Source organism: Podarcis liolepis (genome assembly GCF_965112155.1).
Source record: "Podarcis liolepis genome assembly, chromosome: 13".
NCBI lineage: Eukaryota > Metazoa > Chordata > Lepidosauria > Squamata > Lacertidae > Podarcis > Podarcis liolepis.
In genome coordinates, this window is record NC_139573.1 from 43,217,230 (window position 1) to 43,244,209 (window position 26,980).

At 45.3% G+C, this 26,980-nt stretch overlaps 1 protein-coding gene across 1 annotated transcript in view; it reads right to left on the minus strand.

Annotated features, from left to right (window-relative positions):
• Positions 1-26,980, minus strand: part of MRC2 (mannose receptor C-type 2) — a 76,290-nt gene that overhangs the window by 8,496 nt on the left and 40,814 nt on the right. Inside the window, 17 exon segments of the mRNA XM_083469438.1 lie at positions 1,070-1,219; positions 1,333-1,501; positions 2,857-3,095; positions 3,998-4,106; positions 5,735-5,898; positions 6,649-6,754; positions 7,994-8,133; positions 9,823-9,923; positions 10,038-10,105; positions 12,391-12,551; positions 15,574-15,609; positions 16,542-16,680; positions 19,265-19,367; positions 20,756-20,898; positions 22,221-22,438; positions 23,158-23,306; positions 24,301-24,416. Coding sequence (XP_083325564.1) covers positions 1,070-1,219; positions 1,333-1,501; positions 2,857-3,095; positions 3,998-4,106; positions 5,735-5,898; positions 6,649-6,754; positions 7,994-8,133; positions 9,823-9,923; positions 10,038-10,105; positions 12,391-12,551; positions 15,574-15,609; positions 16,542-16,680; positions 19,265-19,367; positions 20,756-20,898; positions 22,221-22,438; positions 23,158-23,306; positions 24,301-24,416 — 2,311 coding nt within the window.

Sequence of the window (26,980 nt, forward strand, 5' to 3'; positions counted from 1 at the left end):
TTTCTGAACGACACCCTCATCCACATGAAGGAAGCTCCAATTTTGTCACCAGAATAAAAAAAAATGCAAATTAAGCACCCCTTTTCATATATTCATTTGATCTGTAAGGTGAGCCAATATTACTCTCCCTCGTGTTGGGAGAAAGGATGCTGTTTCTGTGTGTCATGAGAACGAGAGGCGGGATTTGACGCAGGTAATTCTTATTCATTCCTCGATCTCTTACGCATTGCGGACAAACTTCCCAAGAAAAATTTGCCAAAAACACTCATATTCAGGATACTGAGTTTGGTTGACAGAATCACAGGTGCCTGCATGTTACGTGCCTGAAGGCCGCACAGGTTTTCCCCACCTAGCTCCTGTAGCGAAACCTTCTAACCAAAGAGGACCCTTAAATGGGCAGAATAATCCCTGCCCCAGGAAAAACTCTGCCGATTGCCTTATTGCCAAACAACTGCACTCTGTTTGCTCTCCCCTCGAGCACTGGCTCTGAAGGAGAAAGAAAAGGAAAAAATGACAGTCTCTAGACTCTTAGAGTTAGCAGTTCTCTGACTTTCTAGGGAGAAATGTGCCTCGGCTTTAGAAGAGCATGTCTGCAGCAACTGGGATTTCTACAGAAACGCATCGCCAACGGCGTGTGCACACCGTTCTGTACTAAAACAGGGACAAAGTAGGGGTGAGCAGATTCCTTCATCTCTGGTATTTGGTTATTACTCCAATGTTTCATTGTTGTCGTGGGTTGTCGTCCGGGAATTGTTTGCGTGTGCTAAATATAAAGAGATGAGTGCATTAATGACTTTGCTTTCTGAAAATTATTGTCCCACCTACAAGAACTGCTCCACAGTCCCAAGTGGAGGAATAGGCAGGTAGATGCTGCTGAATAAAACCTCCTGCAATCCACTTCCAAGACAAATGCTGGCGTGTGCTTCAGGCACAAGGAAGGAGGGAAGAAACCAGACACAAAGAGAAAAGCCAGAGCGAAAGAAAGCATGACTTTGCGCCGGAAGCCGTGTTCTAGGGCATGAGAACTGGAGCACGGTTGTTCCCTCTGAGCTTCTTAGAAGCACGTTACCTTTCTCGCATCTCTTCTTAGCTTCTTTCTGGCCCAGCACAACTTCCATGTGGAAGGCATAGCAGTGATTCCGGAAGGGGATCCAGGAAGAATCCTCCACAGATTTAGGGCAGCTCCCGTTGTACCTCCACTTGTGGGGGGGAAGGGCCCCTGAAAGGGAAGAGCTGGTTAGAAGGAATGCCTGGGCCTTTTCTCCATTCAGGCTCAGGGCTGACTAGAGCATCCCCTCCTGCCCCGGCTGAGTTCTCTCCCAGGTACAGCACCTGTGCTCATTTTGCAGATGGCCCCTTGAAGCTTGGTGTCGCAGCCGGCGGTCCTCCAGGTCCCATCTACATCCATGTATGCACACCCCACAAGCTGCTGCGGTTCTCCAGCCCGCCAGTTTGTGTAGGAAAGGCTCTCCTCTGTGAACCACGTGTAGCTTCGCCTCCCCTAAAAGCAACCCAGTAAACCAATAAAAGATCGGCCAAGTCGGACCAGACAGAATAAGATTTCTGAGGGGGGGAGCTTGTAACTGGGACTGGATGGAGATAAAATCCAAGTGGTCAGGAGGGCGCATTTGTAAGGCTTGTGAAATATTCTGGATTTGTTCGATACCGTGTCCTGCACGGATAGTTCATCTTAAGATCCAACTCTGAAAGAGTAGGATCCAACTCCGAAAGCACCCCTGTTCCAGTGACTCGTGGCTTACACTTTGTCCCACCTTGCCACTCTTGGTGTCAGGCTTCGGGGAATCCTATCCCTCCCACGATGGCAGCCAAGAAGCTGATACACAATAAAAGTTCTTACCAAGTAGTTTATTCAATAGTCACAGAGAGAGACGAAGGAATGGGGTCTCCCCTACATAATGGCGTTGCTCCAAGTAAAGTCCCACCCCCTACGTCTCTCCTTTTCTACGTCACCCCTGCGTCGGCTAATCTGAGATTTCTGCCTCTGAGCTTTTTGTTCTACTACCCTCAATGCTTGTCTGGTCCTGGGAGAGGAGGGTCAGGAATGCTTTCCAAAGACACGGAGTCTGTCAGCTGTCTCTCCCCTGGTGCTGCTTCGTCCTGCTGTTCCTCTCCCAATATTTCCCATCTTCTCCCCTCTGCAGCCTCTGAACTGTGACCTTCTGCAAACCACTGTTCTAAATCTATACAATGGTACCTCTAGATACGAACGGGATCCGTTCCAGAGCCCCGTTCGCATCTAGAGGTAAATGTAACTAGCAACGGCACGTCTGCGCGCATCGCTTTTTGCCGCTTCTGCGCATGACATCATTTTGAGCGTCTGTGCATGCGGCGAAACCTGGAGGTAACGCGCTCCGTTACTTCTGGGTTGCCGCGGAGCGCAACTCGAACGCGCTCAACTCGAAGCGTATTTAACCCGAGGTATGACTGTAGTGTCCTTCTGTTCTCGGAAAGGTTCAGGAGAAAGGAGGGTGCGGTCCCCACCATTCCTCCTCAGTCCAGTCCCTGACACTTGAGCTCCCAACCAGGAGTGTGTATTGTAGGTCATTTGACTTCTGGAGCTCTGGGTACTGGCTCTAGCGACTGTGCCACTCCCAACTCTGATCCCCACCTGTCCACCAGTACTGGCCCAAGACACTTTGCCGCCTGAAGCAGAGCCCAAAAGCCTACCAGGGCCAACAATGTCAAAAAGGGCTTGCTATACCATTTGGACACTGATGTCTGCCTTCATCTAGTGGCGCTGTCTGAAGCAGGAGCACTGCCCTGGCAAACGGCAAGGCCAGCCCTGCTTCCCTTGCTCTCGCCGCTCTGTCTTAGCCAGCCCCCCGGCTGCCTTACCTCCTCTTTGGACAAGCCAATCCAGAGCGGGGTCTGCAGGCTGCTCACTGCTTGGGTGAGGAAAGCCTGAGTGTACGGCTCCGTCATGCTCGCCAGGCTTGTATTGAGGCTCTCGCACAAGAGCATGGCTTCCTGCCACCTGAGAGGCTTCTGCAGGATGCGGTAAGTGCTGTTGAAGTACGAGATGGTGGAGTTGGGAGCCGGGGGGAAGGTTGCTGGGGAAGGGCTCAGGGCAGGATCTGGGGGTGGGAGAAAGAAAGAGGAACAGAGATCCTTAGAACTGGAATAACCGTAGCTTGCACTTCCATCCCACCCTGCCCCAGAGCCATTAACGTAGCAGTATTGGTTTAATTCAAATGCATACTGTAGCTTTTTGAACACCACTCAAATGTGTTTTTTAATAATAATAATAATAATAATAATAATAATAATAATAATAATAAATGTTTATTTATATCCTGCCCTCCCCAGCCAAAGCCGGGCTCAGAGCGGCTAACAACAATAAAAGTAACACAGCATTCTAAAATCAATTCATTCTAAAATTAATTCAGAATCAAATTAATGGCAACCACTGGGCTAGAGTTCTATGAGGGTTACCAAAGGAGGGGGTCAGACTGTGCCCTGGCCAAAGGCCTGGTGGAACAGCTCTGTCTTGCAGGCCCTGCGGAAAGACGTCAAGCCCTGCAGGGCCCTAGTCTCTTGTGACAGAGCGTTCCACCAGATTGGGGCCACAGCTGAAAAAGCCCTGGCTCTGGTTGAGGCCAGCCTAACCTCCCTGTGGCCTGGGACCTCCAAGATGTTTTTGTTTGAAGACCGTAAGTTCCTCTGTGGGACATAACAGGAGAGGCGGTCCTGTAGGTACGAGGGTCTTAGGCCGTATAGGGTTTTAAAGGTTAAAACCAGCACCTTAAACCTGATCCTGTACTCCACCAGGAGCCGGGGTGTTCCCTCCCCGCTCTTTCCACCACCAGCCATTTCTTTCTGCTTTCTCACTCGCAGCTCTTTGCGGGGAGGTCCGAGAAACAGTGGCACCTTGGATAATTGCCAAGGCACATTAATCCTCCCTTTGCCAGGCACAGCTGCAGCCTCCCTGACCCTTCCCTTCTCCCGGTCCCCGCCTGCATCTTCCCTGCACTCTTACCTTTCCTCCTCTGGCAGATGAAGGCATTTTTCTCCTCCAGGCAATTCCTGTCATCCCAGCGGCCAGTGAACTGGGGCGGGATGCCATGCCAAACCACAGCGCAGTTGGTCTGAGAGAGACAGAACTAGGAGCGTCAGTCACTCACCTGTGCCCACAGTGGGAAGGCTGTTCACCGCACACCATCAGCTGGAGCAGCGCGCAAGGCTCCATCCAGTCTGGAGGGTATGCAGTTGCAAAATACCTTATTTTTCACTCTATAAGACACACTTTTTCCCTCTTAAAAACTAAGGGGAAATGTCTGTGCGTCTTATGGAGTGAATGTGTGGTCCCTGGGGCTGGGGGGGGGGGACTGGGCTTCCCCCGCCAGCCCCGCAAGCTCTGGGAGTGGAAGCAAGGCTGCGAGCAACCTTGCCGCCGCTCCCGGACCTGTTCTGGGGGCTGGGGTCGGGGGAAGCCCCAGCCCCGCGGCTAAAAAGGAAGCCAAGACAGCGAGCGGGATCCATCCTGCTCGCTGTCTTGGCTTCTTTGCTCTTGATTTCCCCCTCTAAAAACTAGGTGCGTCTTGTGGTCTGGTGCATCCTATAGAGCGAAAAATACGGTGCCTCCACATGTAACAGCCCCTCACAACTGTTGCGAATCTGCAGCTGGTGCAGAACGCCGGCACCCAGTTGAGGACAGACACTAAATATTTCTGCAGAACTCACTGGCAACAAGATGTTTCAGTGGCCTCTAGTATGCCATCAAAGGATACTGTCGGCATCCGTCTGTCTCGGGAGGCAATGGAGTGTGCCTCTGGGGGTGAAATCAAACCGCTGCGTTGGCACCTAAGTGACCTCCCTGGGGTGCAAGCCTGGGCTTTGTGTATGGAGCTCCTGGGCTGCCCAGGTGATAAGACGCCCGCCACACCGCAGCCTTGTTCGTGTGGCCCAGGGCGATGTTAGAGGAGGAGGGCTGGCCCATTTGGCATCGGAAAGATTGAGACACGACAAGCACTTTGGTTGTTTGTTTTCCCATGCACCTCACAGCACAACAAAAAGCCGGCTACTCAAACTCCTCTAAGAAGCTGCCGAGGGCCGCCAAAGACAGCCTTGAGGGCCACGTGTTGGACCACCCTGATCAAAAATGTATTGGCAGAGGAAACAAAGGGAGGAATAGCTCGGTTGATCAGAGCACGGTGATGATAATGCCAAGGTTGCAGGTTCGATTCCCGGATGGGACAGCTGCATATTCCTGCATTGCTAGACGATCCTCAGGGTCCCTTTCCAATTCTACAATTCTATGAAACACAAGGTAAAAGTAAAGGGGACCCCTGACCATTAGGTCCAGTCATGACCGACTCTGGGGTTGCGGCGCTCATCTCGCTTTATTGGCCGAGAGAGCCGGCGTACAGCTTCCAGATCATGTAGCCAGCATGACTAAGCCGCTTCTGGCGAACCAGAGCAGCGCACGGAAATGCCGTTTACCTTCCCGCCAGAGTGGTACCTATTTATCTACTTGCACTTGACGTGCTTTTGAACTGCTAGGTGGGCAGGAGCAGGGACTGAACAACGGGAGCTCACCCTGTCATGGGGATTCGAACCGCCGACCTTCTGATCGGCAAGTCCTAGGCTTTGTGGTTTAACCCACAGCGCCACCCGCGCCCCTCTATGAAACACACAGCATCCCCACAAAAAGATGAGGCTCCCCAAAGAGACAGCTACAAAACGGGGTGAGGGGGTCTCCCAGGGTTTGGCTCACCGGGTTCTCACTAGCTGTGGCTGCCCCACATCCAGAGGGCTCACCAGGACCCCAGTTCACAAAGCTGACAGGCTCAGCTTCCGCCCACTGGAACTCCTTCTTTGCGTCCTGGAGGCCGATCCACAGGTCAGAGGTCACATTTGGAAGAAGAGTGGTTATAAAGGCTGTAAGTGGGAAGAAGGGCACGTTACTGGAGGAAGTCAGGTGAAGGTGCAAAGCTTTGTTTACATAGGGACTAGAGGCCTACGAAGCCAGAGTTCAGTTTTGCCATCAAGTGTTTCCACTAAAAAGAGACGTCGCAGGGCCCTCGTTGGCCTCCGAGGTGGGCGAGGGAAAGACAACGCGTATTCGGTGGGTGAGGGAAATACATTCTGTCCTTTCTCAGAGGCACTCTGTTCTCTATTATTCCTTCCTATATTATGATGGACTGTTCTTATTTTCTTGCAATCACTCCAATAATACGGTGATGGTTTTATTTATGGGGTTGCTCCAGCCACTCTGGGCGGCTTCCAGCACATATAAAAACGTAACAAAACGTCAAACATTTAAAACTCCCTGATACAGGGCTGCCTTCAGATGTCTTCCAAAAGTTATTTAGTTCTTTATGTCCTTGACATCTGAAGGGAGGGCGTTCCACAGGGAGGGCGCCACTGCCGAGAAGGCCCTCAAACCAAGGGTCCAGTCCAGTCCAGTGTTCAGGACAATAAGTCTACAGATTAGCCTTTCATATGTTCAGGCAAATGTCTGAATGATCATTGGGTTTTCTTCGGCTCATGAAGACACTTGCCTGGGGCCAAAAGCGGATCAGTTCCCAGAGGCGAGGTGAGGCAATGTGTGTGTGTGTGTGTGTGTGTGTGTGTGTGCACGCATGCATGAACACACACACAGTTGTCTTGTGAACAAAGGGCCCTTACCTTGCTCAACGTAATTGGAGATGGTTGCCAGCACGCCCCCCTGAATCTCACACCTTCGCTTTGCCTCTTGCCAGGTTACCTGCTCTTCGCTGTTAATCCTAAAGCACTGCATTATAAAATTGACAGAAAAGGAGATTTATAAACAGCAGACATTTCAGGCAAGGTATTTCCCCTCCTGTGACTTAATAATAATAATAATAATAATAATAATAATAATAATAATAATTTATTTATTTATACCCCGCCCTTCTGGCTGGGTTTCCTCAACCACTCTGGGCGACTTCCAACAAAATATTAAAATAAAATATTCTGTTAAACTTTAAAAGCTTCCCTAAACAGGGCTGCCTTCAGATGTCTTCTAAAAGTCTGGTAGTTGTTTTTCTCTTTGACATCTGGTGGGAGGGCGTTCCACAGGGCGGGCGCCACTACCGAGAAGGCCCTCTGCCTGGTTCCCTGTAACTTCTCACAGCGAGGGAACCGCCAGAAGGCCCTCAGCACTGGACTTTCACGTTTATTTTATGTATTTTCAGTTTTATCCCATCCTTTCCTCCCCAAAAGCTCAAGATGGTTTCCCCTCTCCGCAACTATACCACGAGTTAAGAAGGTAAAAAATATCAAGGCATTTGAGAGAAGGGGAAATCGAACTACACAAAACTACGCAGACAGACTTGCAATATGAAACAGCTATCTAGAGTGGTGCCCCGCAAGACGAATGCCTCGCAAGACGGAAAACTCGCTAGACGAAAGAGTTTTCTGTTTTGGAGGTGCTTCGCAAAACGAATTTCCTATGGGCTTGCTTCGCAAGACGACAATGCCTTGCGAGTTCCTGCGGGTTTTTCCCCCTTCCCCCCCTTTTCCTAAGCCGCTAAGCCGCTTATCAGCTGATCCGATCAGCAGATAAGCAGCTAATAGCCGCTAATAGCGCTAATCCGTCAATGGGCTTGCTTCGCAAGACGAAAAAACTGCTAGACGAAGAGAATCACAGAACGGATTCTTTTCGTCTTGCGAGGCAACAGTGTATCTGAAATCTCACTCCTCTAAGCTAGGCTGATGGACTGTGATTTGAACCCATGTCTCGTCAGTCCTAGATGTGACACTCAATATACTACCCTCCACACTCTCATACGTTCACGAACAGGAGGGGGAAATTAAATGGGTAAGTGGTTTCTGAACCAGGAATGTCAATCAGCCAAATTTCTGCCCTTTCTACATACTCCACAGGAGTTATTTCCACACCACCACCCATCTAGTTCAAGGGGGACCTGGCACACAAATATTCCTGGCAGACTCCCTCCCCCCTTCAAGAATGATGATGTTCGGTTCCAGGGAAAGCACTTCCAAGTACCTTATTGCCGACCGCATGCCAGCCCTGGGCACAGCTGCCAGGAGTAGGTGCCGGCAGGGGTGGCAAGGCGCCTGTGGTAATATTGGTGCGCTTGCAGATGTAAGGCAGAGCAGTGAAACACTTCTGGTCGCCCCAGTCCTCTGCAGGAGGAGAGAAAGGAGAATATACGAGAGCAGATTCTGTATTTTGCTTGGTTACAATGGCACTCTCAAAGTAAGAAACAGCAGCCATCTCAAAGTACAGTGCTACCTTGGGTTACATACGCTTCAGGTTACAGACTCCAGAAATAGCTAACCCAGAAATAGTACCTGGGGTTAAGAACTTTGCTTCAGCATGAGAACAGAAATCATGCTCCGACGGTGCAGCGGCAGCAGGAGGCCCCATTAAGCTAAAGTGGTGCTTCAGGTTAAGAACAGTTTCAGGTTAAGAACGGATCTCCGGGGAAGAAGTGCCCACGAGAGAAGAATGGAGAATGAAATTGAGGGAATACGCAGAAATGGATAGACTAACGGGCAGAATTAGGAATCAAAGAGACCAGAGATTCACCGAGGACTGGAAGAAATTTACAGAGTATATCAAAAATGTTTGTGATGAACAATTAGTACTTGTTGGTTTTCAAGAAGCTCTGTGAAAAATATTGATAGAAATATTGCTTTAAAATATGATATGATTAAGATTGTTAGAGTGCAATATAAAATTGAGAAATGTGAGATGAAGAGATAACACGGAGAATTGTCAGACATGCTGATGGAAGTCTAAAAGAATGATTAAGTGAGAACTGGATGTTTAATTCTGTACAAATCTATGTTGGAAAATTAATTTAAAAAATAGCTTAAAAAAAAAAAAGAACGGACCTCCAGAACAAATTAAGTACTTAACCTGAGGTACCACTGTAAGAAACAGCAGCCATCACAGCCTGTCCCAACATTTTGTATAAAAAAATTCCAACGCAGAAAACCCCAAACCTGGGTCAGGTTTCTTTTTGGGGCATAACATTCTTTTATCCAGCTGTCCGATAGTTGTTTTTTAAAATGGTGAGTGTTCATGTACAGTGGTACCTTGGTTCTCAAACTAAATCCATTCTGGGAGTCCGTTTGACTCCTGAACCGGTTCGAAAACCAAGGCGCAGATTCCGATTGGCTGCAGGAGCTTCCTGCCCTCAATCAGAAGCCGCGGAAGCCACGTCAGACGTTCAGCTTCCGAAAAATGTTGCCAAACCAGATCACTCACTTCTGGGTTTGTGGCGTTCGGGAGCTGATTTGTTCAGGAGCCAAGCCATTCGGGAACCAAGGTACCGCTGTATTATAACTCTAAAGACTAGGCAACTGCTTAAAAACAACATCACAATAATAAGTTAGGACGCCAGTGATCTTAACATTTCCACTGCCTACCCTATACAGTAGTACCTCGGGTTAAGTACTTAGTTCGTTCCGGAAGTCTGTTCTTAACCTGAAACTGTTCTTAACCTGAAGCACCATTTTAGCTAATGGGGACTCCCGCTACTGCCGCGCCGCCGGAGCACGATTTCTGTTCTCATCCTGAAGCAAAGTTCTTAACCTGAAGCACTATTTCTGGGTTAGCAGAGTCTGTAACCCGAAGCATATGTAACCTGAAGCGTATGTAACCCGAGGTACCACTGTGTGTTTTCAGGGACATCAGCCAGAAGTTCAGGCTTTGATGGGTTTCTGGAGGGATGGAATATTTTTTAGGAATTATAGGAGGCTGGTCTTAGCTGATCAGACCAGAGACTGCAAAGGGCCATAGGGAAGAATGTTGATCTGTAAGCTGATTAGGAATATCAGGCCAATGTCTGCATGCCCATTACCCACCTCGGCTAGCGGTCATGTATACACACTTCCTGTCCTTGGTGGTAGGCCGAGGCTTTCCTGGTGCCCACGAGACGAAGTTCAAGAGTGAATAATCAGACCACCTAGAGATGGCAAACAACACAATGGGGAGGTTTCCGCATTTTGAACACAGGCAGGAATCTAAGACACACCAAAAATTGCTTCTAGGACAGAAGACAATAGAGAAAGAGACTCACCGAAATCGTCCATCATTCTCATAGGTGCTCAGCCCAATCCACCAGTGCTGCTCTTGTCCCCTTGAAAACTGGCCAAAGGAGGAATTATATGCAATAATGTCAAGGGAGAGAACGAAAAGACTGTCTGAGCCACCTTGATCTTCGGATTGCCTCCCACCAGGCTCTTTTTGTGTAAGGATACCAGCATGGAGTCCCAGCACCTTTTGCTTTTGCCTGCACATATCAGTCATTTTGTGCTGGCACCCACTGCCTACCCTACAGAACTGCTGCCTAACCACTGCTGTCCATGCACCAGTGACCGCAAGGCTGGATCGCTACGATGCACATTGTGTGGGGCTGCCCTTGGCCCTGGTCTGGAAACTCTTAGCTGGTGCAGAATGCAATGGCTATGGGAACACATAGCTGCCAACACGTCACACGACAGGTTCAAGGTCCTTGTATTGATTTAAGGTAAAGGTAAAGGGACCCCTGACCCTTAGGTCCAGTCGTGACCGACTCTGGGGTTGCGGCGCTCCTCTCGCTTTATTGGCCGAGGAAGCCAGCGTACAGCTTCCGGGTCATGTGGCCAGCATGACTGAGCCGCTTCTGGCGAACCAGAGCAGCGCACGGAAACGCCGTTCACCTTCCCACTGGAGTGATACCTATTTATCTACTTGCACTTTGATGTGCTTTCGAACCGCTAGGTTGGCAGGAGCTGGGACCGAGCAATGGGAGCTCACCCCGTTGCGGGGATTCGAACCACCGACCTTCTGATCGGCAAGTCCTAGGCTCTGTGGTTTAACCCACAGTGCCACCCATGTCCCAGAGTTGTCTTGATTTACACAGCACTGAAAAAGGTAGGTCCAGGGTGCTGCAGAGGTCACCGGAACACTTTCTAAAGTTGTTATTATTTAAAGCCCTAAACAGCCTCGTCCCTGTATACCTGAAGGAGCATCTCCACCCCCATTGTTCAGCCCAGACACTGAGGTCCAGCTCCAAGGGCCTTCTGGCAGTTCCCTTCCTGCGAGAAGTGAGGTTACAGGGAACCAGGCAGAGGGGCCTTCTCGGTAGTGGCGCCCGCCCTGTGGAATGCCCTCAAGGTAATGAACAACTATCTGAGTTTTAGAAGACATCTGAAGGCAGCCCTGTTTAGGGACGTTTTTAATGTCTGATGTTTTGTTGTATTTTTAATATTTTGTTGGAAGGTGCTCAGAGATGGGCAGGAAATATTATTATTATTATTATTATTATTATTATTATTATTATTATTATTTCCAAGCTCAATCACTGAGGTCATCTGTAGTTGTCCCATGAGTTGATGAGGCTCATCTGATTATCAACCCCAAACCGAATCAGCATGCACCTTCTATGCTAAGTGTCAAATGTTTGCAGGGAAGTTTTCTTTGCTGCCCAGCTTACGGGGGGACTATTAAGTATCCATAATAGCTGGTTATCCATTTTAATTTTTATTTCCGTTCTTACTGTGTTTAATTATAAAGAGCTTTGAAACTTTAAATTGCAGCAGACAAGTATTTTTATATATCAAATAAAGAAATGAAGAGCACTTGGAATACAACTACAAAGCTGTGTTTATTGTTATTTTTATTATTATTATTACTGGTTATTGCTGTGTGAAACACTAACTGGGAGGAGAAGGTCATAAGCAGCAGCTGACTATGCTTTTGAAAAAAAATTCTTTAGGCAGGCCTTTAACTTGTCTAGTCAATTATGTTATGCTGCTCTTGTGTGTAGAACAATATACATATATTCGTAAAGTAAAAGAAATTTATTTACAACCCTTGCAATAGCCCTGTGAGCTTCCGCTCTAGAAAAGGTTGAGAGCTTGATGATGTCTAACTGCAGCTAGGCCAAAATTTTAATTCCCTTCATTGTTTTCTGTATGCAGTTCTCACTTTTGTATGGGAAGGAAATAACAAGCATCTTAAGGAATTGGGCCAGAAAGGCTTTGATTCTATAAATTAATAGTAGAAACAAAGTACCAGGATTCCAAGACCCTTCTGAGGAGAATTTGCTAAGTGAAAAAAATGAAAGATGGCAATCACTTAATAGTAATTTTAACATATTTTTCCTTCTAGAACGGATTCCCTGACACCCTAATACCCATATTTATACACCAAAGGCACATTCCTTAGACTTCTGTCAGGGAAAAGGTATTAAGATTATTGTAAGTTGGAGGCCATCTTGCATTTCTCACCTAGTAAATTTTCCTTAAATCTTTGGGAAGACCCAATTTAGTCTCCACTAACCATCAATGTTCCCTTTCTGCCTGAAGGTCCCTGCCACAACCGGATGGGATTTTAAAAATTGTTTCCTTTTTGGCCCAAACCCATTGCCATTCCAGGTGGCTCCCTACCTTCTTCAAGTTCTGACCCAGGAAGTCCAGCTCGGCTTGATTGTGAATTGACACCAGCTCAGCTTGGAACCAAGTACAGATCCTCTGAGCTTGTACCCAGGTTGAATGATGGTCAAAGAACTTGTACTCAGCATCTTGGTATTTCACCCACTCATTGCTCGCTGTGGAGAAACGGGATGGGTTAAGAGACCCTGGGGAAACTTGGTGCTTTCCAGGTGGAGATTACTTTAGGCAGCTAATACCACCAAAACCTCATATTTCCCTTAGATGCCCCCTATCAGAAGAGCTTCAGGATCTGTACTTCAGGACAGATCCTAAAGCTGAGACTCCAATACTTTGGCCACCTCATGAGAAGAGAAGACTCCCTGGAAAACACCCTGATGTTGAGAAAGTTGGAGGGCACAAGGAGAAGGGGACCACAGAGGACGAGATGGTTGGACAGTGTTCTCGAAGCTGCCAGCATGAATTTGACTAAACTGCAGGAGGCAGTGGAAGACAGGAGTGCCTGGCGTGCTCTGGTCCATGGGGTCACGAAGAGTCGGACACGACTAAATGACTAAACAACAACAACATCATCAGAAGAGCTGCACTTGGAAGTGTCAACGCAGCTATCTAGTCAACCTAATTCTCTTCCAACAGAGACTCAGAAGGCACATTCTATGTTTGCTTATGCAGAAAGCTTGACCAAACTGTGTAGATTCTAACACAGTCCCATGTTTATTCATTAGGTAAAAAGGTAAAAGGTAAAGGACCCCTGGACATTTAAGTCCAGTCAAAGGTGACTATGGGGTTGCGATGCTCATCTCGCTTTCAGGTCGAGGGAGCCGGCATTTGTCCTCAGACAGCTTTCCGGGTCTTGTGGCCAGCAGGACTAAGCTGCTTTTGGTGCAACAGAACACCGTGACAGAAACCAGAGCGCATGGAAACACTGTTTACTTTCCTGCCACAATGGTACCCATTTATCTACTTGCACTGGCGTGCTTTCAAATTGCTAGGTTGGCAGAAGCTGGGACAGAGCAACGGGAGCTCACCCCATTGCGGGGATTCGAACCGACAACCTTCTGATCGGCAAGGCCAAGAGGCTCGGTAGTTTAGACCACACCGCCACCCGCGTCCCTTCAGGGGTCCTTTACCTTTCACGTTTTAACCTAATGAACAAACATGGTACTGTGTTATCAGAAGTCTTGTTAGATAGTAAAATTCATATTAAATTGCTGTTTTAGGGGTTGTTTTTAAAAGAGTGGAACGGATTAATTGGTTTTGCATTACTTTCTATGGGAAAGCATGCCTTGGTTTTGGAACGCTTTGGTTTAGGAACGGACTTCCGGAGCGGATTATGTTTGAGAACCAAGGTACCACTGTAATGCTAAATGCCACCTCAACATCCTGGGGTCATGAATTTCATAGGTTAATGATGTGTTGTGCAAAGAAGCACTGCTTGTTTTCTTCAACCTGTTCGGGGAGGTTTTTAATGTTTGATGTTTCATTGTCTTTTAGTATTTTGTTGGAAGCCTCCCAGAGTGGCTGGGGAAACCCAGCCAGATGGGTGGGGTATAAATAAAATTATTATTATTATTATTATTATTATTATTATTATTATTATTCCTATCAGTTTCAAGAACAGGTGCCCCAGGCGTTGAGGCTGGGGGATGAATGTCTCCACTATTTGTTTCTGAAAATATTTATAGCCTGCTCTGCATCACACTGATCTCTGACCAGGGCACACAATTCATTCAAAACGTTTACACGAATATAGCAGGAGCAGGCAAAAGTATAAATCACTGCGTCTGACTCAAAATGCAGAGCTGCAAATGCCATCATGTTAGGCTGCAGAATTAACAATTCATAAAGACCCTGAGAGAATAACCAGGTCTTAACCTGGCACTGAAAGAAAGCCAAAGTTAGCGCTAGCCAGACCTCATGGGATCTCAGTTTCTCCACATCACTCATGGTTTCGTAAACCTCCGTCACATTATGCATACACAAACACACACACACATACACATACACAGCCCTGCTGCCTTTTTCCTACATCAAAAACATTCTTTTCTTCAGTAAGATAAATAATCAGAAGTCAAGATGGTTCAGTCGCCCTGTTTTCCATGCTGCCTCCAGCATAGCTATTCTATTTCTACACCTGGATGAAGCTAGGTACATGAGTACAGGCTTCTTAAACTCATACTTGACCTCTGCAGGCCTATAGCTGAGAGGGATCCAACTCTATCGATTCAGTTAGCTGATATTTCTGTTGCTGCTTCTGACATAAGCTTGGTATAACACATAACTCCCTTTCCCAGGGACATAGCCCACATTCCCAACTGCAGACCCCACATCGCCTCAGCTGAGAGAGCAAGGGGCCATGCCACATAAGACTGCCAGCAGCACTCTACCAATCCTTGACAAGACCACCTTGCGGAACCTTAATGGCAAAACCTATTTGGTGTTTCGCAACTTTCTGAGTAAACGCAGAATCCACGGAAGCAATTGGCGACTTGGCTGCAGACAGGATAGACGAAGCAGGAACCAGGAACTTGTAGTTAGGTGTTTATTATATACAGGGGACTATTTACAGGAACAGAACATGGATCTTTTGCTAGCGCTCTCTGATACGACTCACAACTCCTACACTGACACAGAACTCTGAACCTCTGAACACTGAACACATTCCAGTTAGTAGGCCATTAATTATCACTCCCTTGAGAGAGCTTGACCAATCAGGGAGCGGTCTCCATGTCTCTGTTATCACCAGGCAGACTTACTCCTTCAGATTGCCTTCTGGCTGTCTGCCAAACCTTAATTGACTCTGTGTGAGTAGCTGCACGTACACAGTTTCCCAACAAACCTTTCTCAAACTTTAGGGTCCCCAGGTGTTGTTGGACTACAACTCCCATCATCCCTGACCACTGGTCCTGCTAGCTAGGGATGATGGGAGTTGTAGTCCACCTGGGGACCCAAGTTTGAGAAACACCGCTCTAAAAGCACAATGCCAACAGCACAGTATAACAGAGGCGGGACGTTGGCACCGCGTTTCCTCTAGCTTGCATGCATCCAGAAAACACACACATACACACACGTTTTTTGCGACCACAAGTCGAGGAGTATGGGGTGAGGGTGGAGACAGAGCGATCTCTGCACAAAGAGGCTTTGCCACATGGGATGAGGGGGGCGGAAATATTCACTCACCTTGAACGGTTGTCTCTGGCTCTTTCACATCAGTGCCTATTAAACAACAGCACACGATCAGCAAGTGAGCAAGGGAGATGGGCTGGGCCTGGCCCAGAATTCATTTCAGTTCCTGATTCAGGAAAAAAATGCCCCTTCAGGAAAGTAAGATATTCCCCCTATCCTTTCTGTACTGCAATCCCTGCTGGTTATGAAGGAGGAGCAAGCCTCATCCTTTGTTTATTGGAATGCTGCTACTTGTCTTTATACACATTCAACCATGTATCAAGGAAATAATTAAACATTAATTTTTTAAAAAATAGAAAGGGTTAGATTGTGGGGAGAGGGTGGAAGTCAAACACAGACACCAGAAGGAAGACAGAACGTCCCTGAGATGTTCAGTAATCTTAGTATGAACTAGTGGAGCTGAGAAACTTTGTTATTCTAAAAATATTAACATACCCATTAAGTAGGGACACCAAGTTATCTTGGGAAGATAATCCTATTTGAGGAACTGACAAGAAACAGATGCACTTAATACAACAATCTTTATACACCTCACACTCGCGTAGAAATCTGCCATGCTCAGGGAAGCTTATAGCGTTTTTTCAAAACAGTAACATTAGTCATGCAATCAACGGCAGCAAAAATAAACAGCAGTAAAAATGAAAGCAGGCACTAAACCCCAATTAAAAAACCCCAAAGAGGTCAGCCACAACAGAATCCTCAACCTGGCAGGCCAAATGGTATTAAAATTAACTCATAGCACACTGTGGTGACCTATGAAGATATTAAGCCCTCCTGAAGCCCAGGCAAGGTACTCAACTCCTTCACTTAATGGACATTATTGAGTTGGCTGAACATTACCTCAAGAATCCTCCTTCGAAATCTCGCGTTTGAAGATATGTAGACATGAAAGAGGCAACTGCAAAGTTCTTGACTGTGGCTAACTCTTCCCCTCCCTGCCAACCCGTCGCCATCCCAGTCACCTTTGGGCAGCTTGCAGATCCAGTCCAGTTGAGCGTCGCACTGAAGAGGCATCCACTGCAAGGATGCCAAGTCCAGCGCCGCACAGTTCCGGATGTCCTCGTCGTCGTGATTGCTGCGGTCAAAGTTGTGGTAGGAGAACTGAAGGCAAAAGAAAGATGGGGGAGGGCAAGTTAATGTTTGATGTATTACAGTATTTTAATATTTTTTCTGGAAGCCGCCCAGAGTGTCTGGGGAAGCCCAGCCAGATGGGCGGGGTATAAATAATAAATTATTATTATTATTATTATTATTATTATTATTATTATTATTATTATTATTATTATTCTCTCAATGTCCTGCTTAGTCAACTGAAGCCTTAGGTCAGGGGTCAGCAAACTTTTTCAGCAGGGGGCCGGTCCACTGTCCCTCAGACCTTGTGGGGGGCCGGACTATATTTTTTTGGGGGGGATGAACAAATTCCTATGCCCCACAAATAACCCAGAGATTCATTTTAAATAAAAGTGCACATTCTACTCAAGTAAAAACACACTGATTCCTGGACCATCTGCGGGCTGGATTTAGAAGGCGATTGGGCTAGATTCGGCCCCCGGGCCTTAGTTTACCTACCCATGCCTTAAATCACTGGCTTATCCAACTCAGTTGAGCGCAGTGACATGAATACTTTCCTCTCCCCCCCCCCCCACCAGAAGGAATTCCCACTCCACACTGTGCTCTGTATTATCTCAAATGCATTTTCCTCTATATCAGCAACAAACAAGCTTCAAGAGAGGTCTGGGTTTCTTATGGTGGCTCCTTAACAGAAGAAGCCTTAATGCATTAGTAAAAGGAGAGCCATGATTTCCAGCAAGCCACAACAGGGTGAGCTCCCGTTGCTCGGTCCCTGTTCCTGCCAACCTAGCAGTTTGAAAGCACGCCAGTGCAAGTAGATAAATAGGTACCGCTCTGGCGGGAAGGTAAACGGCGTTTCCGCGCGCTGCTCTGGTTCGCCAGAAGCGGCTTAGTCATGCTGGCCACATGACCCGGAAGCTGTACGCCGGCTCCCTCAGCCAATAAAGCGAGATGAGCGCTGCAACCCCAGAGTCGGTCACGACTGGACCTAATGGTCAGGGGTCCCTTTACCCTTTACCTGACAAAATAACTCTGGTTTGGGTTTTTTATGTTGGAAGTTTGCATTTATTTATTTATTTGCATCTCTAATGAATTCTGTATCGACAAAATATCAACAAAGACAGAGCAAACAGAAAAGAATCTCTGAAATAAAGAAGAGGTGACAATTTTAAGATATCAAAGAATAGGCATCAATTCAGATACTGACAAAATAACTCTTGGGACTTTTTGTCATATTCCTATTTCTCCACCAATACACAACTCCTGGTCCTCTTTTCCCTCTAAATAACAGCAGAGGCATTCTATTTTACTTACTTATCTCCCAACAAGAGTAGTTTGTTAAAACACACACACACACACACACACACACACAAACATGAAATCTCTGTTCCCAAGTGCCTTTTGAATAGGTTGGAGTTCTTGTTATTAAACATAACAAGAAAAAAAGCACACCAAGAACTCATGCCAATGTAAGTTTCAATAGTGGGAGTGGTCCCTACTCACAAGTCAATAGTCAATAGTAACAAATCCATTCAAAAGTATGTACTGTATTCTGACAAGAATTACAAACTCAAATAAAGATTACAAATTCTAACAGAGATTACAAACTCTAACTCATAAAGATACAGTGGTACCTCGGGTTACATACGCTTCAGGTTACAGACTCTGCTAACCCAGAAATAGTACCTCGGGTTAAGAACTTTGCTTCAGGATGAGAACAGAAATCGTGCTCCGGCGGTGCGGCGGCCCCATTAGCTAAAGTGGTGCTTCAGGTTAAGAACAGTTTCAGGTTAAGTATGGACTTCCAGAACGAATTAATTACTTAACCCGAGGTACCACTGTATGTATAACACAATAATTCGTTACAAAGATTTTCTCTTTTTTACTCGACAATAATGTTGATCCTTATAATTTATCAGCTTGCAGATGGAGACTTAGTTTCAATCATAGAGCAGAAGTCAAAAGTCAATTATGTATTCACCTTCATCAGCTGGAAGTATCAAACATTACATGAAAATACATTTAGATTCTAAATTATCATACATTATAAAACAATCATAAATTATAAAACAGTATTATATACCATTTATACATATACAAATAGCTGTTTTACGACAAAGGAATTTCAGAAATAGACTGGAAAGAGAAGCTGCTGAATTGCAACTCATTACCAAACTCAAAACCATGGAGAGACCTGGTCTGAACAGAGACATTGGATTCTTATCTCATTATACATGACTAAGCCATTTTTCACCTTCTCACCCCTTGCCTTTTCCTGTAAGACCTATTGCAGTCGTTAAGAGTCGTCAACAGGCTCATCTCAGCTATCTGCCAATCTCCCATTCCCACCACCCTTCTGAGTAATACCCCTCCCCACCTTCTCACTATATAGAAGGATCTGGCAACTTCTGTTTCAGTGTATCTGAAGAAGTGTGCATGCACACGAAAGCTCATACCAAGAACTAACTTAGTTGGTCTTTAACGTGCTACTGGAAGGAATTTTTTTAATATGTTTATGAGTTAGTGTTTGTAATCTCTGTTAGAATTTGTGATCTTTATTTGAGTCCTTTCTTGTGCTTTTTTTTTTTAATAGGTTGAGCAAACCATCACTCACCCCAAGACCATCACTCCATCGCCAGCTCCTCTCAAGTCCCGGGTCCCGGCGATTCAAGCCGATCCAAAACCAATGTTGCTCATGGATTTCAGGTTCTGATGCCCTGGAAGGCATCCGAAAAGAAGATGGGTCAGTTCTTCCATGAATGTAACTGTGCGAAGACTTAATGCTCGACTAAAGCTCCCAAGGTTTGTCCCCCCAGCCGCCACCCCATTTTGCTGTATGTGATTTGGCTCAATTGATTCAAGCTGCTTATAGCAGGGTTGGGGCACACGTGTGGCTCTCGTGATATTGTTGGGACTCCCAGCTCCCATCAGCCCAAGCAGTATGGCCAGTTGCCCTGGATGATGGGAGTTGTAGTCCTGCAACACCCGGGAGGCGCCAACTTCCCCCTCCATTTTGTAGCCATGGTGACAGGAAAAGAGCAGCATCTCACGGTTGTGACGGGCCAAGCTAAGTAGCTGCCGAGGTTTCAGAATAAAAATGCACAGAGCACCATCTAGGCCCTGTTCAGCTTCCCTCCCCCTGAAAAAAATATCAAGGACTGCTGATTAACCATTATTTTTTATTGGCAAAACTTGAACCCATCATTTCCACTTCCCCCTTTTAGGAAACAGCCACGCTTCTTCTAAGTTCAGCAGATACCGTATTTTTGCTCTATAAGACTCACTTTTTCCCTCCTAAAAAGTAAGGGAAATGTGTGTGCATCTTATGGAGTGAATGCAGGCTGCGCAGCTATCCCAGAAGCCAGAACAGCAAGAGGGATCGCTGCTTTCACTGCACAGCAATCCCTCTTGCTGTTCTGGCTTCTGGGATTCAGAATATTATTTTTTCTTGTTTTCCTCCTCCAAAAACTAGGTGCGTCTTGTGGTCTGGTGCGTCTTATAGAGCGAAAAATACGGTACCTCTCACTCCTTCCCTATCCCCACCCATTCACAACCACCAGATAAAACATTATGATTCTTCACAAGCTTCAAGAGGAAGCAGAACCTCTTAACTTTTTGTTTCAGCTTCCTTTTTTTTTTTTTAAGGTGGGGTTTTAAATGTGGGTTTCAACTGTATAGTCTCTCAAAGCAAGGGATGATGAGGACGGCTTTCTATCTGTCTATATAAAACGTAATCACACTGTCGGCGCGTAAACCAAAACTCGCAAATGCGCTTACAGTGGTACCTCGGGTTAAGTACTTAATTTGTTCCGGAGGTGTGCACTTAACCTGAAACTGTTCTTAACCTGAAGCACCACTTTAGCTAATGGGGCTTCCCGCTGCTGCTGCGTCGCCGGAGCACAATTTCTGTTCTCATCCTGAAGCAAAGTTCTTAACCCGAGGTAATATTTCTGGGTTAGCGGAGTCTGTAACCTGAAGCGTATGTAACCCGAGGTACCACTGTACATACCAAGGAACATTCAGGTGTGCCTGAGTGCACGTGGATATATTTGCCAGGGTGTCGCCCAGAAACATACATCTCCTGTATTTGTAACTCAGTCCTCACCCAAATATCTTGTTGAGCGTGTTGGCTATAAAATGTTCCTCCTCGTAAGTGCCAACGCTCAAGAGTTGGGCTTTCCGATCGCTGCAGAACAAATGGGCCATGATCCAGTTTTTCTTCTCCTGAAGTTTGTCGTAGGTGAACACCTGCCGAAGAAAAAAGGGAGCCATTTCACAAAGCGAACCCGGTCGATGAGAGCTTACAAGCCCGAACTGCCATGACGAATGTTAAATCCAAAAAAAATTTGAGCTAATACGATTCATGTGGTGGACGTGTCCTAAGGTGAAAGACTTCTGGGAAAAGATTTATAATGAATTTTAAAAAATGTTGAAAAATACATTTATTAAGAAACCAGAAGCCTTTCTACTTGGAATAACAGGACCGGAAAGAAGGATGTTAAACTGTTTCTGTATGCCACTACAGCAGCAAGACTTTTATTAGCCAAAAATTGGAAATTGCAAGAAATGCTGACAATAGAAGAATGGCAGATGAAGATGATGGACTTTTCGGAAATGGCTGACCTGACTGGGAAGAATCCGCGACCAGAAAGAGGAGGAAACACAAGAAGAATGGAAGAAATTTAAAGAATATTTAGTGAGATATTGCAATACAGTGGTGCCCCGCAAGACGGAAAACTCGCTAGACGAAAGAGTTTTCCGTTTTGGAGGTGCTTCGCAAAACGAATCTCCTATGGGCTTGCTTCGCAAGACGAAAATGTACTGTGAGTTCCTGCGGGGGTTTTTTTTCTAAGCCGCTAAGCTGCTTATCAGCTGTTCCGATCAGCCGATCAGCCGCTAAAAGCCGCTAATAGCGCTAATCCGCTAATCCGTCAATGGGCTTGCTTCGCAAGACGAAAAAACCGCTAGACGAAGAGAATCACAGAACGGATTCTTTTCGTCTTGCGAGGCACCACTGTATAAGATAATTAAGAAATTCCTAGAAGTAACAGATTAGGCTAAAGGATAGAAAAAGATTAATAATAATGATTATTGTGGATTACAATTGGAAGGAAGGATAAGAAGTTTGTAATGAAAGAGGATACTGATGCTATAAATATGAAATTGGGAACTGCTAAATATGTGTTATGTTGAAATTCAGATCGGAAGGTGTCGAGGAAGTCTTCTAGCAATGTAAATATACCAGGGAATAAGAAGGGGGGGGGGGGAATCTTCTTTTATCTTTTGTGTTTTTACTGTTGTTAAGCTTTCATGTTGTGTTAAATGTAATGTTCTTTTCTGTGTTTATGTCTGTGTGCTATAAGAGAAAATCAACAATTTTTTGGGAAAAAAGAAAAGAAGAGAAAAGAGGGAGCCATTTCACAAACTGATCCCATTCAGTGAGAGTATTGCAAGCCCGAACTGCTGCGATAATTTTTAAATCCAAAACCAATTTGAGCTAATACAACTCACTTTGCATTAAAAGTTTGGACCATGAACTGGCTGGCTGCCTCCTCTCGTTTTGTACGTACCTTGTAGCAGTGCCTCAACTTGGGGCTGGTGACCCATCCCGCTGGACACGTTCCCGTGAGGCTCGGGGTGGGATGAGGCGAAGGAAGCTCAGGGTTCACCGGAGTCCCCAAATTCTGCCTGCAGATGTATTTGGCCTTGAAACTGGTGCAGTTCTTCACTTCCCATAGTCCCATGGCACTCCCCGTGGCCAACGCAACGCAGCCGCCTTTGTTATAACCTGAAAGCCTCATGGGAAGGGGGAAAGAGGCCAGAGAAAAAATTTAAGCCAAAGGAAACGGTTTCCAGCTGGCTTGGCAAAATCAGGCAATAACCACCAAACTAGATAATGGCTGCGATCATCATGGTAAGCTATAAACCATGGTTTACTGTGCATGAACAAACCACACCTCCTTTGCTTCTCCCCACGAATGGGTGGAGGAAACCTGTCACAATTTCTAATTTAACCTTATACCTGAACCAGGGATTATGGTTTGTTTAGCTCCAAACAAACTGCAACAAACCAAGGTTTCTTCTTATTGTTTCTCTCTCTCTCTTTAACTTCTTTTCTATTACTTTTTCTTTATTTCTCTCTTTTTCTTTGTTCATTCCTTTCTCTCTCTCCCCCCCCACCTTTATGTTTTCCTTGTTGTTAGATCAAAGTCTTAGCAAAAAAGATATTTGATATTAAGTTTTGTATTCTTCTCTACAAACCCTAATAAAATTTATTCAAAAATGAAAAAGAAAGTGCAGACAATTCAGACAGTCAAGCCAATTTTTTTTAAAAAAGGGGAATGCATAACCCACTGTGATTGCAGAAGAGTGACACATATTAAGTCACTTGAAAGATGTAAACAAACCCTAGGTACACACACACACACACACACACACAGAGAGAGAGAGAGAGAGAGAGAGAGAGAAAGAGAAAGAGAGAGAGAGAGGGAGGGAGAGATCTATTACCGGGCTGGTTGCGATTCCAGTGGGTGTAGGTGACTTCATCCCCGCTCAACCAATGAAAGGAGCCCGTTTCATTTATGTCCTGTAGAGCTGTCCAGAAATATTCGTCCTCCCAGCCATAAATTAGGCTGCTCACATAGGCCTGTTCAAACCTTGGCCAGGGAGACAACAGAATGAGTCAGTCGCTTCCTCACCACATCCACCAATCCATGATCTTTCCTCCAGAGGTTGATGGTCAAATAACAACAACAACCACAACAATTCAGTGGTACCTCGGGTTACATACGCTTCAGGTTACAGACTCCGCTAACCCAGAAATAGTACCTCGGGTTAAGAACTTTGCTTCAGGATGAGAACAGTAATCGTGCAGCGGCAGCGCATTGGCAGCGGGAGGCCCCATTAGCTAAAGTGGTGCTTCAGGTTAAGAACAGTTTCAGGTTAAGAACGGACCGCTGGAACGAATTAAGTACATAACCCGAGGTACCCCTATTATAACAATACCCCACCCATCTGGCTGGGTTTCCCCAGGCCCTCTGGGCAGCTCCCAAGAGAACACTAAAAACAGAACAAAACATCAAACATTAAAAACTTCCTGATACAGGGTTGCCTTCAGACTGTCTAAAAGCCAGATAGTTGTTTATTTCCTTGACATCTGATGGGAGGGCACCACTACTGAGAAGGCCCTCTGCCTGGTTCCCTGAAGCCTTACTTCTTGCAGTGAGGGAACCGCCAGAAAGCCCTTGGAGCTGGACCACAGTGGGGGTGGAGACCTTCAGGTATACTTGTCCAGTATGCCTTCAGGTATACTGGACCAAGGATGTTTAGGGCTTTACAGGTCAGCACCAACACTTTGAATTGTGCTCGGAAACGTACTGGGAACCGATGTAGATCTTTCAGGACCAGTGTTATATGGTCTTGGCGGCCACTCCCAGTCACCAGTCTAGCATCCTGTTGCTTTTTGCCATGTGGCAGCCAGGCAGCATAGCTCCTTCCAAAAATAACCAAGAGGTCAAGTGCCTGGCCTAGCCTTTCCCTCTAAGTGTTTGCAGCACAATATCTGAAAACCCATTCCATGATAATCCAATTTCTTTAAATAATAAAAAAGACGTTTGTTGAACTCCGGATGGCTTACAACAGAACACACACCTGTTGGTGATAGTGACCAGAGTAGACGAATAATCTGTGCACACCTTCCGAGCGTCACTGTATGTCAAATGGTCGTCTCCGAGCCAATAGCAGGATGGAGTTTGCCATTTCCAACCCTGGGGAAAACGTGACAGAAAAACGTCAACGAAATGTATAAATCTAAATCAAATTAAGTGTTGGAAATGTAAAGAGAAAGAAGGTTCTTTCTGTCGTATGGTTGTAGTAAGGTTAAAGCTTACTGGGAAATGATATATAATGAATTGAAAAGGATGTTTAAAATAACCTTTGTAAAAAACAACAACAACACAGCAGCTTTTCTTTTGGGAATTATAGGGACAGAACTACCTAAACTGTATAGAAACTTATTCATGTATGTGACTACAGAAGCAAGAATGTTACTCGCCCCAAAATGGAAAGAAGCAAAGGAAGAATGGATACAAAAACTCATGGAATATGCAGAAATGGCAAAACTTACCGGGAGAATAAGAAATCAACACAACAAACTTTTTTTTATAAAAGAATGGAAATGGTTTATTGAATATTTACAGATAAATTGTAAGCAGATAAGAACACTGGCAGGATTATTGCAATAACCTGCAGTTTTATAAGAGTATATATTTAAAGCAGATGAATAAATGAGCAAATTAAGTTAATCTGGATATGCAGAAGATAGTAAAAATAAATTTAAGGAACCGCAGAGAGAGGGGGAAGGAAGTAAAGTTCTGAAACGTTTAAATGGCTGTAAAATTAGTGAAATGTATAAATCTGAAAAGTAAAAATAAAATAAAATAAAATAAAATAAAATAAAAAATAAAAAAACAATTGCAAAGAGTAAGGCAATTTCTATTACTTTTAATCTGACCAAAGTGTTACTTTGCTTTGCTAGGTGGTTATAGCTTGATCCAAGAAGAGACTTTAGGCTGTGCAATACTATCAGGCCGGGAAATCAACATCAGGGAGGGCGGGATTAAAATGGCAGTGGCCATTTTCAATTTACAGTGGTGCCCCGCAAGACGAATGCCTCGCAAGATGGAAAACTCGCTAGACGAAAGGGTTTTCCGTTTTTGAGCTGCTTCGCAAGACGAATTTCCCTATGGGCTTGCTTCGCAATACGAAAACGTCTTGCAAGTTTGTTTCCTTTTTCTTAACACCGTTAATACAGTTGTGACTTGACTTCGAGGAGCAACTCATAGAACGCAGTGTACATAGTAGCCTTTTTTGAGGTTTTTAAAGACTTTGGTGATTTTTGAAGCTTTTCCAAAACTTCTTTTGCAGCCATTTGGTAAGTTAAGCTTTTAAAACTTTTTTGGGGGGTTTTGGATTTTGGGTTGGGGTGTTTGGAATTCAAGGACTTGGTGTTGGGAAGGGGTTTGCAAGAATCTGGAACCTTGTGTGTTTTTTTCTGCATTTTTATGATTTTCTGTGACCATTGGGCCACTCTGCTGTTTTTTTAAAAAAATTCTGGATTTGAATTTCTGTGTGCTGGGTGGCTGGGGGAACAGTTGGGGAGGGGTTTGCAAGAATCTGGAAGCTTGTGGTTTTTTTTCTGCATTTTTATGCTTTTCTGTGACCATTGGGCCACTCTGCTGTTTTTAAAAAAAATTCTGGGTTTGAATTTTGAAATGCTCTTTACAGTATGTGTGACTTTAAAGAGCACTTAATAAACTCTTGTTGTACCAAATTTGGCTTTGTTTGGACTTTTTTTGACCATAGGAACGCATTAATTGATTTTCAATGCATTCCTATGGGAAGCCGTGCTTCGCAAGACGAAAAATTCGCTGAACGAATTAATTTCGTCTCGCGAGGCACCACTGTATTGTCACCCCTTCCCAGTGCTCTGTTGAGTGCCGAGAAAGAGAGAAAACTTACCATCCTCCCATTCTGGAAAACAAAATCACAAACTCTCTTGCTGTTGTGAACATTTTTAGTATACAGTGGTACCTTGGGTTACATACGCTTCAGGTTACATACGCTTCAGGTTACAGACTCCGCTAACCCAGAAATAATACCTTGGGTTAAGAACTTTGCTTCAGGATGAGAACAGAAATTGTGCTCGGGCAGCACAGCAGCAGCAGGAGGCCCCATTAGCTAAAGTGGTGCTTCAGGTTAAGAACAGTTTCAGGTTAAGAATGGACCTCCGGAACAAATTAAGTACTTAACCCGAGGTACCACTGCATACTGGTGATGCTGTGAAAAAAAAGTCAGCAGCAAATGTCATTCAATATTTTCCCCAAATTTAGATGAAACTAGAGAGAATTCTGTCCTCGGGCGGATTAACTGTATTTCCAATCTTTGTTCATTTACATGATCCATTATTCCAGGAGGACGCGTAAGTCAAATTGCTTGATAGTTCGCCTCTGAAGATAACCTGATCTCCACCAAGCGAAAGCTGCCATCAAGTCAAGACTGCAGCATGAGAGTCTTCAAGGTATTGCGAATTCCAACACATCCTGGCCTGATCCTACTTCCCAGACTGATGTGCAGATCAAAATTTAATTACTCTTCATATTTCATACACCTCCAGATTTTGCTATGTAGCTCTCAGCTCAAAAGCCATTCCAAAAATATGATGAACAATTCATAGGGCGGACTAAAAATACGTTCAGAAATGCATAAATGCTAAAAAAAAGTTTATGTAAATATGATTTTCATATGGATTTTTCTATATAAAAAAAGTAAA